At 36.8% G+C, this 16,746-nt stretch overlaps 1 protein-coding gene across 1 annotated transcript; it reads left to right on the top strand.

Annotated features, from left to right (window-relative positions):
• The first annotated feature begins 545 nt into the window (after positions 1-545).
• Positions 546-16,545, top strand: mybphb (myosin binding protein Hb). The gene is made up of 12 exons (XM_081381070.1): positions 546-979; positions 3,436-3,570; positions 5,172-5,339; positions 7,982-8,070; positions 9,129-9,324; positions 9,419-9,558; positions 10,233-10,392; positions 11,129-11,265; positions 13,411-13,597; positions 14,701-14,746; positions 15,782-15,823; positions 16,250-16,545. The coding sequence occupies exons 1-10, from the start codon at positions 721-723 to the stop codon at positions 14,721-14,723; spliced, it is 1,494 nt and encodes a 497-aa protein (XP_081237196.1). The 5' UTR covers positions 546-720; the 3' UTR covers positions 14,724-14,746; positions 15,782-15,823; positions 16,250-16,545.
• The last annotated feature ends 201 nt before the right edge of the window (positions 16,546-16,746 follow it).

Genomic DNA, 16,746 nt, shown 5'->3' with positions numbered 1-16,746 from the left:
CAAGTAACTTGTAAAGTAGTGCATTACTTTTAACACAATATCTGTGTTACTTTTTCAAATAAGTAACCTAATTTACTTTGATTTCCCGTTTATTGACTGACAGCTCTCCTCTCCGCATGTTGAGAGATATCGGTAGTTAAGTGCAGAGGCGTTGTGTTGTAATGCCTCAAAATCAATTAAAACAGTGAAATACAAACTCAGAATATTCAATATTATACAACCTGTATTTAATCTCACTTTAACTAATGTCTTTGCTGCTGACCTTCAATGATCCAATTCATCCATACTAAAAAGCAAAAATGACTTAAGATAAACATCACATTTGTGCTTCATTTTTTGTTTGTATTGTTGAAGAGTCTTGAACTTTCTTGTTTGAACCATCGAACAAGGTTATTTTGTCGTTACTAAACATTTAAATGCTGTTGTTATCTTCATTATGTAATTTGTGTAATTAAATCAGTTTAGTTTGTAGGCCTACTTTTCAAGACACCCCTCCCCCCAACCCGCACACCTCTTATCTGCAGTCAGTGGCACTCTGTATATACAGCTGAAGTGGCCGTGATGTTGAGAGCTCCGTTCACTCCCTCACTAGTCACTTGAAACTCTTTTGGGGAGGAGTTGACCAGCGCCACATGGCCTAGGCTATAAATCTGGGGTGACCCCTCTTCAGACTGAGCCGAAGGACTTGCTAAGTCAGAGGGATCCCTGAAGCGGACAAGCATGCCGGCGAAACCAGCCCCAATAAAGAAGTCGGCTAAGGCCGCCAAGAAGGAGGAACCCGCACCAGCACCGGCGCCCGAACCAGTGCCAGAACCCGCACCTGAGCCCGCACCCGCCGAACCAGCACCCGCTGAAGCTGCTCCAGCGGAGGCCGTCCCAGCAGAAGGTGCTCCGGCCGAAGCCGCCCCAGCTGAAGGTGCACCGGCGGAGGCTCCTCCTGCGGAAGCTCCACCAGCAGAACCAGCACCTCCTGCTGCAGGTACTGAGCGCACATGTGGACCCCACACTCTTCCAATTGCAATTCTATGGGTGGATCTCTCTAAGATAGTACTGTACATAGTTTTTTCTTATTCTAAGAGGAACATTTTGCAAGAAATTGCAAGAAAAAATAAGAAATTATAATTTGCATATTTAAAATCACCACGTATTAAATTAAAAACAAAAAAACCTGCCATGTAACCATTTAAATAATAAATAATTATTTTTAGCATTACAGTGGGAATTAAATATTTTCGCATTGTTGCTATGCATGTAAAGAAAAAGTCTTTATGGTTGTCATTTTTTTTATGCATCAATATAATCTTTGTTGGTGAAATATGACCCTACTTTTGTGAGATCAACTCTTATCATTTGCAATAATAAATGCAAACAAACTAGCAACATTAACATAGGTGCATGCCATGAACCAATTAACCTTTAATGCGTGAGAACTCAGTGCACATTGCTGCTGGAGACAAGAACTCTTGGAAGCTACTTGGAAAACGCCTGACTACAGCTGATGGTTTAAAAAAAACACCAGTGAGCGTTTACACCTGTTAATGTCTAATACTGATCATACCAGCTGTTCGGCCTGACCTACTCGCCGCCTGAACTGCTCATTTACTCCACTTTATAATTTAAACTTAAAGAAGACTGTAAAACTTCAAATTAAAATACATTCTTTGAAAAATGTCATAGTTTCTTCTAAAATAACCTGTTATTTTCCCGTAGAAAAAATTTACTAAAGCAGTATCATAGTATTAGATAGTATTCAGTGATTACCATATATCTATTTACATGCTACTCCAAAGTACTTCAGAGAATATACAGGCAATATATTGACATTTACTTCTCACAAGAGTGCAGAATAACACATGGTTCCTTTGAAAGCTTTTGTGAAATGCAGACAAAGAAAGGGAATTTTGCCACCAATGCAATATTCAGAGCTTATGCATAAAACTAGTTTGTTCATAAACTCAATCTTTTGCTATAATCTGCAATAATTGTCATGATAATCTGTGTACTTTACTCTCTAACAAGAACAAAGCATGCTTTTCATCACCTGTGCAGTTATTATTTTAACCCCAGCTATATCTGCTGAGGCCTTATAAGCCAGAGGTATTTAGAGCTTGTGACAAACACAGACATCTCTATTTACAGTTCCACAGAGAGCTCATATTAATAATAATAATAATAAATATTTAGCCATGATGTTTTGATTAGCCCAGTCTTTTCCAGTAAGAAGGTAAGTTAATGATTATGGGGAATTCTTCAGTGATTGTTGGTTTTAGAAATATTCTTTTGTATTAAAGTAATGGAATATTAGATCATTATAATTATTAATCATTATTTATTTGTGTACAGCTTACAGTTTATGTTATTAATCTTTTTAATTTCTTATTATATTTACTCAAGATTAAATATACTAACATTTATTTTAATACAGATAATGTGCACTGTCCATTATCTATGCCTGTAATCTCAAAACGACCAGATATTGTTTGATGTATCGTTCTACGACTACATGTTTCTGTTTTCTGAACCATATTCTATGCATGCAAAATGAGCCGAAATGGGCCATTCTAACATTTTACTAACATTTAAAACTGATTTGCTGTCCACATCGCTAAAGGCGCCGCTGCACACGCTGCTGAGGCCTCGCTGATGGTAAAAGCCAATGCTAAACAGCTCCTGTACTTTTACTTGACGCACTGCATTTGTAGTCCTGATGCTTCCCAGTTCTGAAAAATCAAAGTCAACATTAAAGATAGTTTTTGCAACCCGTTTTACTTTGTGATATTCAACATGAAAACAGCTTGATCTTGATTTCAGCATGCCAGTATTGATTTCATGTTGACTTTAAAACGCATTTGTCTAATAAAGACTCAGAACTGGGCTATGATTCCATAATGTTAGACTAAACTAATGCCTGAAGCTTTTATTTAAATGCTGCTTTTATTAATGTGCTGAAGGTGCACCGGTGGAGGCTCCTCCTGCGGAAGCTCCACCAGCAGAACCAGCACCTCCTGCTGCAGGTACTGAGCGCGCATGTGGACCCCACACTCTTCCGTGCTTCTTGAAATCAAGTTGTCAAAGTGCAATTCTATGGGTTGAATTCTTTTCTATTCTTATTCTAAGAGGAACATTTTTGTCATATTTCAGTCACGAACTGGGCTATGGTTCCATAATGTTAGACTCAACTAATTAGCCTGAAGCTCTATTTAAATGCTGCTTTTATTAATATGCCCTGCCTATTTAACATCAGCTGATGCTGAAGCTGAAGCTCCGCCTGCTGAGGAAGTCAAAGCACCTACACCTCCTCCACCCCCCCCACCGGCAGGTAAACCCACGGGAATCCAAACCTTCAGATCACCTCAGTTTCGCCCATGCTTTGTGCCATTTCCAATTGTGAGTCCGATTTTACTTTCAAATACTGAATGTGTGTTTGCTCTCCAGAGCCCACCAGCGAGCCCCTTGAGCTCGGCGTCGAGGATGTCAATGACACTTCGGTCACGATCTCATGGAGACCTCCAGCCACCATTGGAAACTCTGGTCTGGATGGATACACTGTGGAAATCTGCAAGGAAGGAAGTAAGTCTGCAAATCTAAACAAATTCAGTAGGAAGGGATCTAGACACGTCCAAATCCAATTTTGCATAATAACACCCTTCCTACTAGAATGTTTGGTAACACTTTATTTTACAGTGTCCTTGTTACATGTAGTAACTGTAGTAATAACTATAAATTATTCATAATTACATGCAACTAATCTGAAACCAAACCCGGTAACACTTTATTTTACAGTGTCCTTGTTACATATGTACTTACCATAGTAAATTATGCATAATTACATGCAACTAACCCCTTAACCAAATCCTTATCCCACCCTAACCCTATAGTAAGTACATGTAGTTGCTTAATATTACTCAGTACTTAAATATATAATTACACTGTAACAATGACACCTTAAAATAAAGTGTAACTCCAAACCCTAAGTACAAGTAGTTACTCAGTACTTAAATGCATTATTACACTGTAACACGGACACCTTAAATTAAAGTGTAATCGAAAGTTGTTCTAGATATTAAGATAAAAAAACGCTGCCTGTTTAGGCATCAACTTACTGGGCAGCTGCTTTCGGTTTCAGACAAGCAGTTTGTTCATTGGCTTAATAAAACCCTCAATGAGGATTACATTTAAAATCTAAAAGCCTTTTCACTTGATTACAGTAGCCCGCCAAGCACTTGCATCTTAAAATGCCACCTCACAATACCGTACCTTAAATTAAACACAGCGCAACGTTCAAATGTTCATTAGCATTTTATTGGCTGGTCAAAACTCTCAGTTGCACCTGTCCCTAATATGTCAACGGCAGCTTGTACACCCACCTAAGTTGTGTCCCTATATGGAGTGAGGCATTTCTAGAAGTGCTATGCCGAAGTCTGCCAGCAAAACACGATGGCTGTTGCAGTCATGTCAGTTGCACATGTAAAAACAGTTCAACTTGCTCACACAGCAATTAAGAGTGCAAATGAACACTCTTGTGTGGGGAACATAATTTGACTCATTGCAAAATCTGTTTATTTCAATATCTATATAATAAAAAAAAATGTATATCCATTTTTGGTAGCACTTTTTTACAGTCCTGTTCCCCATGTACATACTATGTACTTATTATAGTAATAACTGGGTATTAACTAGGTACTAACCCTGAACCTACACCTAAACCTAACTTCAAACACGTACTGTAAAATAAAGTGCAACCTATTTTTTAAATAATAATACTTACATTTTATTAAATATCACCTTTACTACTTTGCAAGTATTCAACAATCAATTTTTGATTTTTGATTTTTTTTTAAATAATAGTACTTAAAATAATAATAATAATAATAATAATGCTTTTAATAATTGTATTAAAATATGGCCTTTCTAAAAGCAATGTACCGCTAATCAACAATACATGTTTATGCTTGTAAATGGGATGCAAATCTTAGATCAAAACTTCTAATTATTAATTGAAAAAATTTTTTTTAGAAGTTTTATTATTTAAATATGGCCCTTTCAAAAGCTTTACAATCAATGTGCACTAAATCAACAATACATTTTTAATGATAATTAATGGGATGCAAATCGTAGATGATCACTTGATTGAGATGATGAGTGACTCTTCATTCTCCTCTCTATCGCAGCTGCTGACTGGAAGGCCGTTAACGAGGAGCTCACCGTGTCCTGCCGTTATGTGATTAAGAACCAGACCACTGGTGACCGGCTGAACATCAGGGTGGTGGCCGTGAACCCCGGCGGCCGCAGCCCCCCCGCAGCTCTGCCCGACACCGTCCTGGTCAGAGAGGTCGTGGGTAAGCCAAGCAGAATCAAGCTCTGAAAACACATACACTACTGTAGGCCATATACCATATATTTGATTAAAAATGCCGTAAAAACAGTCATATTGTGAAATATTATTTCATTTTAAAATAACTGTTTTCCTTTTGAATATATTTTAAAATATAATTTATTCCTGTGATGCAAAGCTGAATTTTCAGCATCATTACTCCAGTCTTCAGTGTCACATGATCCTTCAGAAATCATTCTAATATGATGATTTGCTGCTCAAGAAACATTTCTGATTATTATCAATGTTGAAAACAGTTGCTTCATATTTTTGTTGAAAAATTCAGGATACTTTTATCAATAGAACGTTTGTTTGTTTATTTTTGACTTTTGATAAGTGTAATGCACCCTTGCTGAATAAGATCTTTAGAATAAACTCTTACGGACCTTAAACTTTTGAATGATAGTGTATCATAACAGCCATTGTAATAATTTCATCTTGGGTGGCCACAATGCAATGAAAAAAGTGCAACTGCTGATGTAAAGCAAAAACCAAAAGCTTATTCTTAATGTACAGTAAGAGCAGGCGCCGCCACTGTAACTTGATTGTGTCGATGCTTCCGGTCTCATCCGCTTCCATTTATTTTAGCTGTCCAAAAAAATCTGTCATATTGCAAACTGTTACTTGTTATCATGTTATTTTAACGCATTATCGTAATCAAAACACGTAAACGTAATTATTTGACCATTTTCAGCATTTTGTTTTTCTTCCCATTATTTAGGCTACCTATAGCGGCATTCACAGAAAATGAATTGCTTTCGTGGATTAAATTAATATTCATAAAGTTTCACAAATTGTACCCTCTCACTTTTCAGATCTAAGCCAGTTTTCTTTGGACATAATTACTGTAAATGTTGTGGCGTAGAGTTACCCTGCTTTTCCCTGCACATGTATCCGCTCTAAAGATCGGGGGCCACCTCTCAAATCTCAAGTATCCTAGACCTCAGAGCTATCTGGAGAGGTGAAACTGGTACCACATCAGGCAAACGTCTCATGCTGTTCTACAGAGCCCCCTAATTAGCTCTCTGAGTGGTGACCAGTTGTGAAAAATAAATCTAAATAAATCTACCTGACAAGGGTCTGGCTTTAGCATGAAGAGGTGTTGCCTTACAGACTTGCTCAGATCAGGCAGAAGTCTTCTGTCTACAATGTAGAAGTATCTGTGGCATATCATAAACGGCACAGTGATATTTTTTAATGTTGTTATTTGTACTTTAAGTAGCTTTCAACATCATCTGAGATATTAAACATTGTGAAGCAACAAGAGGCGTTGAAGTACTCTACATTCGACCGCATTATTGTGCAAACCAGATTTTGTGTACGAATGCTTGCAGTCGCTTTACATACTCCAAGAGTGTCCCGCGTCTAAAGAAAGAAATCATAAATGTAGAATGGAAAGTCGAGCGGGATTGGAATGTAACTTGAATCCGGTCTACGCAAAAGAGGGGGAGGGAAATATTAGCAGATCTCCCGTTAAAGGTCTTCATGCACCGAAGCATGCCATGAAATGTCTTTTGCAATTAAAAAAGAAAAATTTGAAAATGGTTAGTTGGTAAGTGTTGTGCATTAGCAAGGATTATGTGGAGAGGGTTTTACATGGCTTCAAAGCCATTCACAGCTAGCCGCCTGGACTAGTGTCAAGCTACTTCCTTTAAGAGCGATGGCGACAAGTGTGAAAGGTTTGAGCCGGAGGGTGGGATACATTCCCAAATGTTCTCGCTCTGCATGAGGAGTCAAGTGGCATCTAAGGTTACCCCATGAGACTTTTTAGCTCGCTAGAGATGCTATGTTTATTTAGAGGCATGCTGGAGCCTGTAAGAGTTAGCATTCGGCTAACACTTCACAGAGTTTTCCAGAGACAAATTCACCATTTTATATGCTGACTAAATTGCAGAGGCTGCGTAATTACATGCCTTTTTTTTAGCATTGAAGGTGCTTTGTTAGAAATGAATGTTAAACTGCGATTCTGAGATAGTATTATTTGTAATTCAGCAGTTTTAATGTAACTAAAGAACTCCATCATAAGTTATTCGTGACAGGGGTGTAATAGGACTGATCTATTTAAAGCTGTGATGAGTTCAACAGAAGCAGCGTTAGCATGTGAGCTAGCTCAAAGTGTGTCATTGTAATTGACTCCTCATAATGTTTTTAGATTTTGATTTCCTTCTGTGTTTTACAGTACATTTGTGCTACTGATTACGGTTTTGCAAAAGATTTTGGTAGTTTTTGCTGCAGACAGTCTTAGCTGACAACAGCTAAGGATGAAATTACAGTTAGCTTGCATTCTGGAAAGCCCGGGTCACTGTAAGGTTAGCTTAGTCAGTTTTCTGCTTCACTAAATAGTGAAGTGAAATTGTAAAATAAGCAAGTTTTTCTTGTCTAAAACGAAAGATTTCTCCTCTTCTGTTTTTTTGACTGAAATTAAAAATAAATAAGTAAGTAGGTTTTTTTATTATAAACCAAATGTCTTTCTTTATAAAAAGTTGTTCTGGCTTTGCGCAATAAGGCACATTAGATCTCAATAATGTAACCTTGCTCATAGTGTTTGAAAGCATTCTGTAAATACAATGTAATAATGTTATGTACCCTGTTTTTCTCTCCCTTCAGATCGCCCCAAAATCCGTCTGCCGCGTTACCTGAGGCAGCGCTACGTGAAAAATGTTGGAGAGAAGATCAACCTTGTTATTCCCTTCAGTGTACGTAATCTCATGAAACAAAAATTCACTAAATTCACTGAAAAATGCATGGTGAAGGTAGCTAAATCTAACATTAGCTAAAGCTTATTAAAATACAATGATTTAAAATGTACTGTAAAGCACACTTTACTTAAAGCCTATATATATATATATATATATATATATATATATAATGGATAACACTTTAAAATAAGGTTTCATTTGTAAACATTAACTAATGTATTAACTAATATGAACTAACAATGAGCAACACATTTGTCACTGTATCTTTGTTATTAGTACAAATACAGTTGTTCATTGTTTGTTCATATTAGTTCACAGTACATTAACTAATGTTAACAAATACAACTTTTGATTTTAATAATATATTAGTAAGTGTTGAAATTAACATGAACAAAGATTATTAAATGCTGTAGAAGTGTAGTTCATTATTAGTTCATGTTAAAACTAATGTAGTTAACTAAAATTAACTAATGAAACCTTATTGTAAAGTGTTACCATATAATGCATCATAAAAGTACTTTTAATGCATTAATAATGCCTTGTAATGCACCTTATGATGCATTGTATGGTCTCATAAATAATTATATAATATAACACAGTTATAATACATTAATACTTACTGTAGAAAGTATAATGCATTAAAGCATGACAAACAACCGATTTCAGATGTAACAAGGAGCATAATGCATTGTTTACAAATATTTATGGAAAGATACAATGCATCATAACATACATTATGAATACCTTTATAATGCATTATACATAAATTGTTAAAAAAAATTATGATATTACAAAGTGCGCATTTTAAAGGTGTGTTAAGAAACAGTCATGAAAGTGAACTCTCTTCATGGATTATTATTACATTGATATTACATTATTCACAAGCACACACTATTCTTTATTTGATTTTCAGAGAGGAAGAAGACTAATCAGTCAATTCTGAGTCAGTTTTGAATGCATGGGTCTGCTAAAAATGATTTGGATGGTTTTAGGCATATATTAGCACTTTGAGTTGCTAATTCTCTGCTATACTTGTCTTATTTTCTAACCTGCAGGGCAAACCACAACCTACTGTGTCATGGACAAAGGATGGCCAGCCTATTGATACTAAAAAGGTTAATATTCGCAACAGCGACAAGGACAGCATCTTCTTCATCCGCGCCGCAGAGAGAGCCGACTCCGGCGTGTATGAGATGTGTGTGAAAGTGGACAGCTTTGAGGACAAATCCCAGCTAACCCTGCAGATTGTTGGTAGGTGTTATAAAAGATCGTACACATCATGGACTGTGGTGTATCTTAGTTGCAGGAGTTTTTTCAACAATTGTCTTGTCGACCTGTTCACCAGAGTTGCCTGGACCTCCATCCAGCATCAAGATCGTGGACACCTGGGGTTTCAATGTTGCTCTGGAGTGGACTGAACCCAAGGATAACGGAAACACAGCAATCACCGGATACACCATCCAGAAGGCCGACAAAAAGACAGGGGTACAAGCTTTTTCAACATTTACTACATACCATGGTATTACTGTGATGGCAGACATGGTGCCATTGCAATGGCATAATTTCTTGACATTTACCATGTTTGTTACACATGTGGTATTCTTGAAAGTGCCTTGGAGAGCCATGTAAATGCCATGCTATATTAGAGCTGAAGTATTTCTTGGTGTTAAAATGTTTTCTCCTATCCCAGCTCAACAAGCAGAGTTAAGTCAAGTATTTACAGTATATAGCACTGTATACAATACAGATTGCTTCAAAGCAGCTTCACTGTGATAAAATAACAAAATCAATGATTCAAACTTTATTCAATAAGGCAAAAGTATCATTATTCAGTTCAGTGTTGATTCAGTTCAGTTCAATAACTGTGTAAAGTTCATCATTTACGAACTTGAGCTCTGCAGAAGAGACAACTATGACTACGCCATTCATATTTCATTGTCTCAAATAAAAAATTTGCCGTGAAAAATAACCAATGGCGTGAGTTGGGGAGACTTTATGTTTGTTCGATCAGTGATTGATGGTGGCCGTGTTCGAAAGCAATGTTTATTTCTGTTCTTTTCGGATACAAGTAATCGAATGAAATCACATGAGGAATTCACTTCTGCACTGTCAGTAGTCGTGTCTGAAGTTGACTAACCTGAGCTGCTGTGTCTCCACAGGACTGGTTCACAGTACTGGAGCATTATCACAGAATGAATGCCACTATTTCAGACCTGATCATGGGAAACACCTACGTCTTCAGGGCCTTTACTGAGAACAAGTGTGGAATCAGCGAAGAGGCCACCGTTACAAAGACCTCCGCCACAATCCTGAAGACAGGTGAATCAACTTTCCTGCATTTCTTTTATTTGACATTTGCTCAGCATCACATGATTTGTCTCAATGTTTCCTATATCTTTTCCCTGGCTTTAAAATATTGCACAAGTACTTTACATCCATGTATCATTATATTTTTATTTTCCTATAGCTTGAATAATGCAAAAATAAAATAAATAAATAACCAAAAATAATGGCACATCCTCAAAATAAGACTGGTCTTGTGCATATCTAGATCTTTATTTGTACAACAAAACATCACAGGCATCTCATGCACTTCCTGCTTCCTTGCAACCTTGCAATCTTGTAAAATCGGTTTCCGTCTGCAGGCCGAGTGTCATATTTGCAGCATGATATTTCTGTGTAGATGTGCGTCATGTCATGAAAGTGACGTGGCATCCAGTCTCATTTTAGTACTAAAATTTATATTCTTTTATAGTTTTTAATTGGCTTTTATTTTTTCAGTTTTCCATTTAATTTTTTTATTTAATTTTAAATTAAAATTTTCAACTTTTTTTCAATTAGAACTATTTTCATCTAATATTTATATTTTATTTCAGCTTTATTTAAATTAACAATATTTTTAGTAAACAACAATAACCCTGGTCTTGACATTTGTGCATTTATTCAAAGCAAGTTTCATTGCAAACAATTCACCTACATTTTTATCACTTCTTGTATTCTCTGGGAATCGAACCCATGACCTCAGCAGTGCTCTGATCTGTATGATGTGTTTTAGGCATTGACTACAAGCCTCCAGAGTACAAGGAACACGACTTCAGCGAGCCACCCAAATTCACCACCTCCCTGGCAGACCGCAGCACTACTGTGGGCTACAGCACCAAGCTGCTTTGCTCCGTTCGGGGATTCCCTAAGGTACATGGTTTTTCAAGCATCCATAAGCAGGACTAGTTTTCTGGTGATAGTTTGTAAACCGTCATTATTTCTGCTAAAGCGATTGATGGCTTGTTGCACAGAAATACACACTTTACCTTTAACCTACAAGTTTGATGTTGATGTCATGTGAAAAGTGGTGCAGTGGTTCTGTAAAGTAAAATAAGTCTTGAGATGTTTCAAGTAGAGTGTTTTTAATCTAAATTAATTGAACTTTAATGCACATGCTTCACATGCCGAAGATGTCGTGTTCTGTGCATGAATTGTATACTGTGCATGTATGCATTTTTCCAAACTTTCCAATTGGTTGGTTATTTTTTTTTTAAGTTTAAAACAGTGGTTGATTGACAGATGAGTTGGCGGACCAAATTTTTTGAGCTGTCCTCTTGGGTTCAGATCACCCGAATCACTCCAGGTGTAAACAACCTCTGACTCCTGAGCAGCCTTGTGCAATTCATTAATGTGTTAAATTATTCTAAAAATTGTGCTGATGGGCTTTTTGTAATGAAGTCTGTTCCATAATCAACACTTAATCCATCAAGAGTTGCTCTACAGTTCATGTTTGAGTGACCACTGAAGTGTAGGAATCCACCGACTAACATACCACCGGGGATAGTGCAACTCCTAGTGGGAAAGATAACTAGACTAGGGACCGCATGAGTTGGATAAGTGGGATTCCTACATCACTATGGTGGGATGAGCTTCCAAACAACGATATGTGGAGGCCATGACAGTGAAAGTGTGCATAGCGTTGATAAGCATCCAAAGTTAACACTCACCAAGTGCCAAATGCAAGTAAAAATGGCTTTGGTGAGTAAATAACACACCCAGTTGCTGGTAACTTACAGTAGGATGGAAAAGAAACATAATAAAATAAATAAAAGTGTTATTGTTGTTTAACTTTTAGCACAATGGAAAATGGACCATTTGAAATTTATCGGGGATGCCCAGTTTTTTATTATCAATACATATATGGAATATTTTTGCATTAAAGGGTTCCTATTATGCTTTTCCACTTTTTCAACTTTAGTTAGTGTGCAAGGTCACAAAGCTCAAAGTCCACTCCAAAGGGAGATATTTGATTTAACAGAATCCCCTTTCAAAGAACTACAATGAACGGCTCGTTTGGACAACAATGCGTTTTTTTTCCGGATCTTATGAAGTCACAGTGGTACTCATTTAAATAAACCCCACCCACTGAATACGCACAAAAAAAAGGGTAGGTCTGGCTGAGCTGCATTAGAGAAGACAGTGTTGTCGCTGTCAAAGAGATGCTGTTTTTTCCACAACATTTCCAAAAACTCATTTGTTTGACCTTCCTAAGGCTGACGAAGGTAGAGTGGTTAACTTATTTTAAACACTGTCCCTGAACATTATAACTCCAATGTTTATTATTTTATGGAGAACAGCTTGTTTTCTGTTGCTTTTTTAAGACGGTTCACCGCTCCTTAGGAAAACGAACCATGGTTTTTTGATCGATTACTGTTTGTATTACCTTAGTTTTCCGAAAAATTTCACGATTAAATGGTGGATAACATCGTAAACTATAATGAAAACTTGGAAACTTCCTGTGAAATCTGTGCTTGCAAAGTCTGCACATGAAATCCGTTCTGCACGATCCTCTTGTTCGTTAACATTGTCAGGGTCTGAATCAGGCTCAAAGTGGTTTGGAAATTTACGCCATCCTCAATATTTACACTAGAGAAGAACTTGCAGTTATGGAGGGGCGGGATATTTCCCAAACACACGCTAAGCGCTGCCTATCATAACACACTGGGCCAGCGAACCAATCACAGCACATTTCGTATTTTGGAAGGAGTGGCACCAAAACACAAAAATATACTCAATCCACTTCCACTGTTAAACCATTTTTGCCTTAGTGTGAAGAACATTTTAAACATCTAAAGAACCTTTTACCACTATAAAGAATCTTTTGTGGAATAGAAAGGTTCTATAGATGTTATAGGTTCTTCATGAAACCATCAACGCCAATAAAGATCCTTTGGGCATGTCTAAAAGTTCATTTTTGGCTCATTGCATGATCTTCATCCATGCATTTAAAAGATTTCACTAATTCTAGACTGCAAAAGCGGCGTGTTTTCATCGTGTTTTCCAACCTCTTTGCAGCCAAGGATCGAATGGATGAAGAATCAGATGATTATTGGTGACGACCCCAAGTTCAGGCAAATAAACAACCAGGGCATCTGCTCCCTAGAGATCCGCAAGCCCGGAAACTTTGACGGTGGTGTCTACACCTGCAGGGCCAAGAACCCGCATGGAGAGGCCTTGGTTAGCTGCAAACTGGAGGTTAAACGTAAGTAACTATCATAGACTTAACTCAAGTGTGTTTTAAACTTTTAGTATTTTTGATCATGCAAAAAAAGTATTTCCAGTCATCATGAGTTTTGATAGATTCAGTCTTGACTGACAGCACTGCTCTTCAATTGCCTATGATAACATTATTTTCATTATTTGCCAAATAGAGGAGGTTTAGCTGAGCACACTGAGACATCGTTTAAATATCAGGGAATTTTAAGAAAAGGCATGAAAATTCTATAGAGACTATAATTATTCTCAGCTTCAGAATATTTAATGGGCTTTTCTTGTTCTTTATGCATGCAGTGTCTGTGAAATCAGTTTCTATACAGCAATCGTGAATGACTGGAAAAGTTGTGGCATTTCATTGGTCTAAAAAGACTGAATTAAATTATTATCCATTAGCTAAGATGAATCCGAGGATTACATGCTCAATTACAATTACATGCTCCTTGTAAGAGTAGATTTAGTCAAGGCCACATTTTTAACATCGCGATTAACCGATGATGCAGACGTTTGACTGATGCATTTATAAATGAAATCGAGAGAATTTTGCTTTTGCTGGAAAGAGGCTCTGTGTGTTAGAAAAGAACTTGAATAATGTAAAATTTATGATATGAAACAATGTGATGATTAAAAACAACATGGATTCCAGAGTTCAAATCAAGTTTATATTTATCATGGAAATGCAAGTAGTGTAAGATAAATATGTAAAATTAATGTTGCTGTCAGTGTGTTATAAACAGGCTTGTATGTTTGGGATCAAATGGAGCATCACTTTATGGACGTCTAAATCAGTGTAATCCAACCTAAGCTATGTTAATACAAATGCTTAACCTGATCCGGGAACTCTTTTTATGTTTGTCAAGTTATCACTCTGCATGCCTCTGTACTAGGTTGGACAAGTTTATTGTTATTGTAAAATGATTTACAGCCTATTGAAAGGAGAGGAAATGAACTTGTCAAACAGAACAAGAGTCTCCACATGTCTGAGCTAAAACTCTAGTGTCACTGACGGTTAACACTCATGTTTGTTCGGGTGACAAATACTGTTTTGAAAGCCAGCAGACTGAACTGCTTTCTGCTTTTCTTTCCCAACAGAGCCAGTGATTGTAGAGAAATAAGTTCAACACCCGCATTCATACAGGTCAGTATCTATTTTTAGATATGTTCAGGGGTGTAAAGTTCCAGAGTAATTTTACTTCACTGCTATATATAAGAACCACACTACAAAACACTACGTTGAAAGGTTTGGGATCAGTAAGGGTTTATGGTAACACCAGTGTCCTTATTACACGTTACATGTAGTTTCTATAGTAATTACTATAAATTATACATAATTTAATGTAACTAACCCTAAACCAATCCTACTCCTAACCCTATAGTAAGTACGTTAAGTTAATTCATATTACTCTGTACTTAAATGTATTATTACACTGTAACAAGGACACCTTAAAATAAAGTGTTTTTTTTTTTAAATATGACTTTTGTTCAGGAAGGATGAATTCAATTCTTCAGTGCCAAGTTTTAGGCAAATAACTGCTGTTATTTTAAATACTGAATAATCAGAAATGTTTCTCGAACAGCAAATCAGAATGATTTCTGAAGGATCATGTGACACTGATGACTGGAGGAAATTTCACGGGAATAAATTACATTTGAAAATATTTTCACAAATTGTAATAATATTTCACAATATTATCCTTTTTAAATATTTCATATTTTTTGTTTTTGAGCAATCTCCCACAGAAGAAACCGCTTGGAGAATGTGCACTAATTTAAATGTTTTGCTTTGGAGAGGGAGCTTTGGAGAGCCAAAAAGCTATTCGGTTCTCCATCTATTTGGGTCTTGACAAGACATCTGTCTTCCTCTCGAGTCCTGACCTTACATGGGGGACACTAAACTGGGAGATTGCGGCCCCTGCTGCTGGAGGTGTCCGAGTGGCAATTCCCCATAAATTAAACTCGTAATGACTCTGTGCGTGTACCGCCGGAGAGACTGAATTACATCCTCCTGACTCGGCACCAGTTAGACGTCTACTGCTAGATCTCGTCCCAGAAACACACTGTAAAACAGAGTTTGTGTTGCTTTTTAGTGTTTGTGTTTGTGTTGGAGTGTTAGAACTATTCTCAGGCTGTCCTGACACCTGTTCCTTGTTCTTCCTCTCTGCATGCGCTCTAGTCCCAAATAAGGAACAGAAAAATGTGGGATCCCTCTCAAAAGGTGAGAACTCATGCCAGAATGTTCCAGCTCTTCTGATAAGCCATGTTCAAAGCTGTTATAGCAAGTATATGCGACTGCATATCAGTGGAATTCTATATTAATGCAGAGTTTCTATATTCTTTGTTGGTGGAAGAATTGTTTATTTTACTTATTATATATTATATAAACAATAAAAATAATAAAACGTGTTCTGCAAATTAAACTTTGTAGAACATTGGTGTCTTTTTTATGCATTAATTAATTCGTTGTTATTATTATTATTTTTCATATATTTTTATTTTTCTCCCATTCTACCATGGTTAAGAGTGCAAATAACAATTAGCGCATTAATATAGAGTTCAACTGAAATAATTAAAAAAAATCCCCCAAAAATGTAATTCTTGCAATATATAATTACTAATTTTACCTTTTCTTTCACATTTGTAGGATTGTGATGACGTCTTTTGCTGATGAGAAAAAAAAAATCATGTACATATGAAATAAAAAATAAATATAAAAATTAGACATTTTCCTTCATAATTTAATGCTTTGCCTCACAATTATGAAAAAGCTCATTTATTTATTATATGGACATCTCTGTGTGTGACATGTAATGAGTCTTGTCTGTGTGTCGCCACACACACTCGTCCCTGACTGTGTCCAGTGATGTAACTCGGATCAAGTCCCATCCGGACCAACAGGAGTGTTTGTTCAATTAAACCATAGCCTTTCATCCACCCACATCATGTCTTTTGTCATTTGTTATTATGGCAGTGCACCGAATGCAACATTTACAGGAACGTTCCAGGTTTAATACAAAGATTCAACAGGCTGAGTGACCCTGAACGCTGTCGACAGCAGAGTCTTAAAAGACATTCAATTGTATGGAAATTATTTCTTACTCTGACGCAAACTTTGTAAAGACACCTTCCCAAGCATCGGAA

The sequence above is a fragment of the Scardinius erythrophthalmus genome, assembly GCF_964197995.2.
Source record: "Scardinius erythrophthalmus genome assembly, chromosome: 12".
Lineage (NCBI taxonomy): Eukaryota > Metazoa > Chordata > Actinopteri > Cypriniformes > Leuciscidae > Scardinius > Scardinius erythrophthalmus.
Note: the sequence above shows the minus strand (reverse complement) of the source record. Positions and strands in the feature narration are given on the sequence as shown.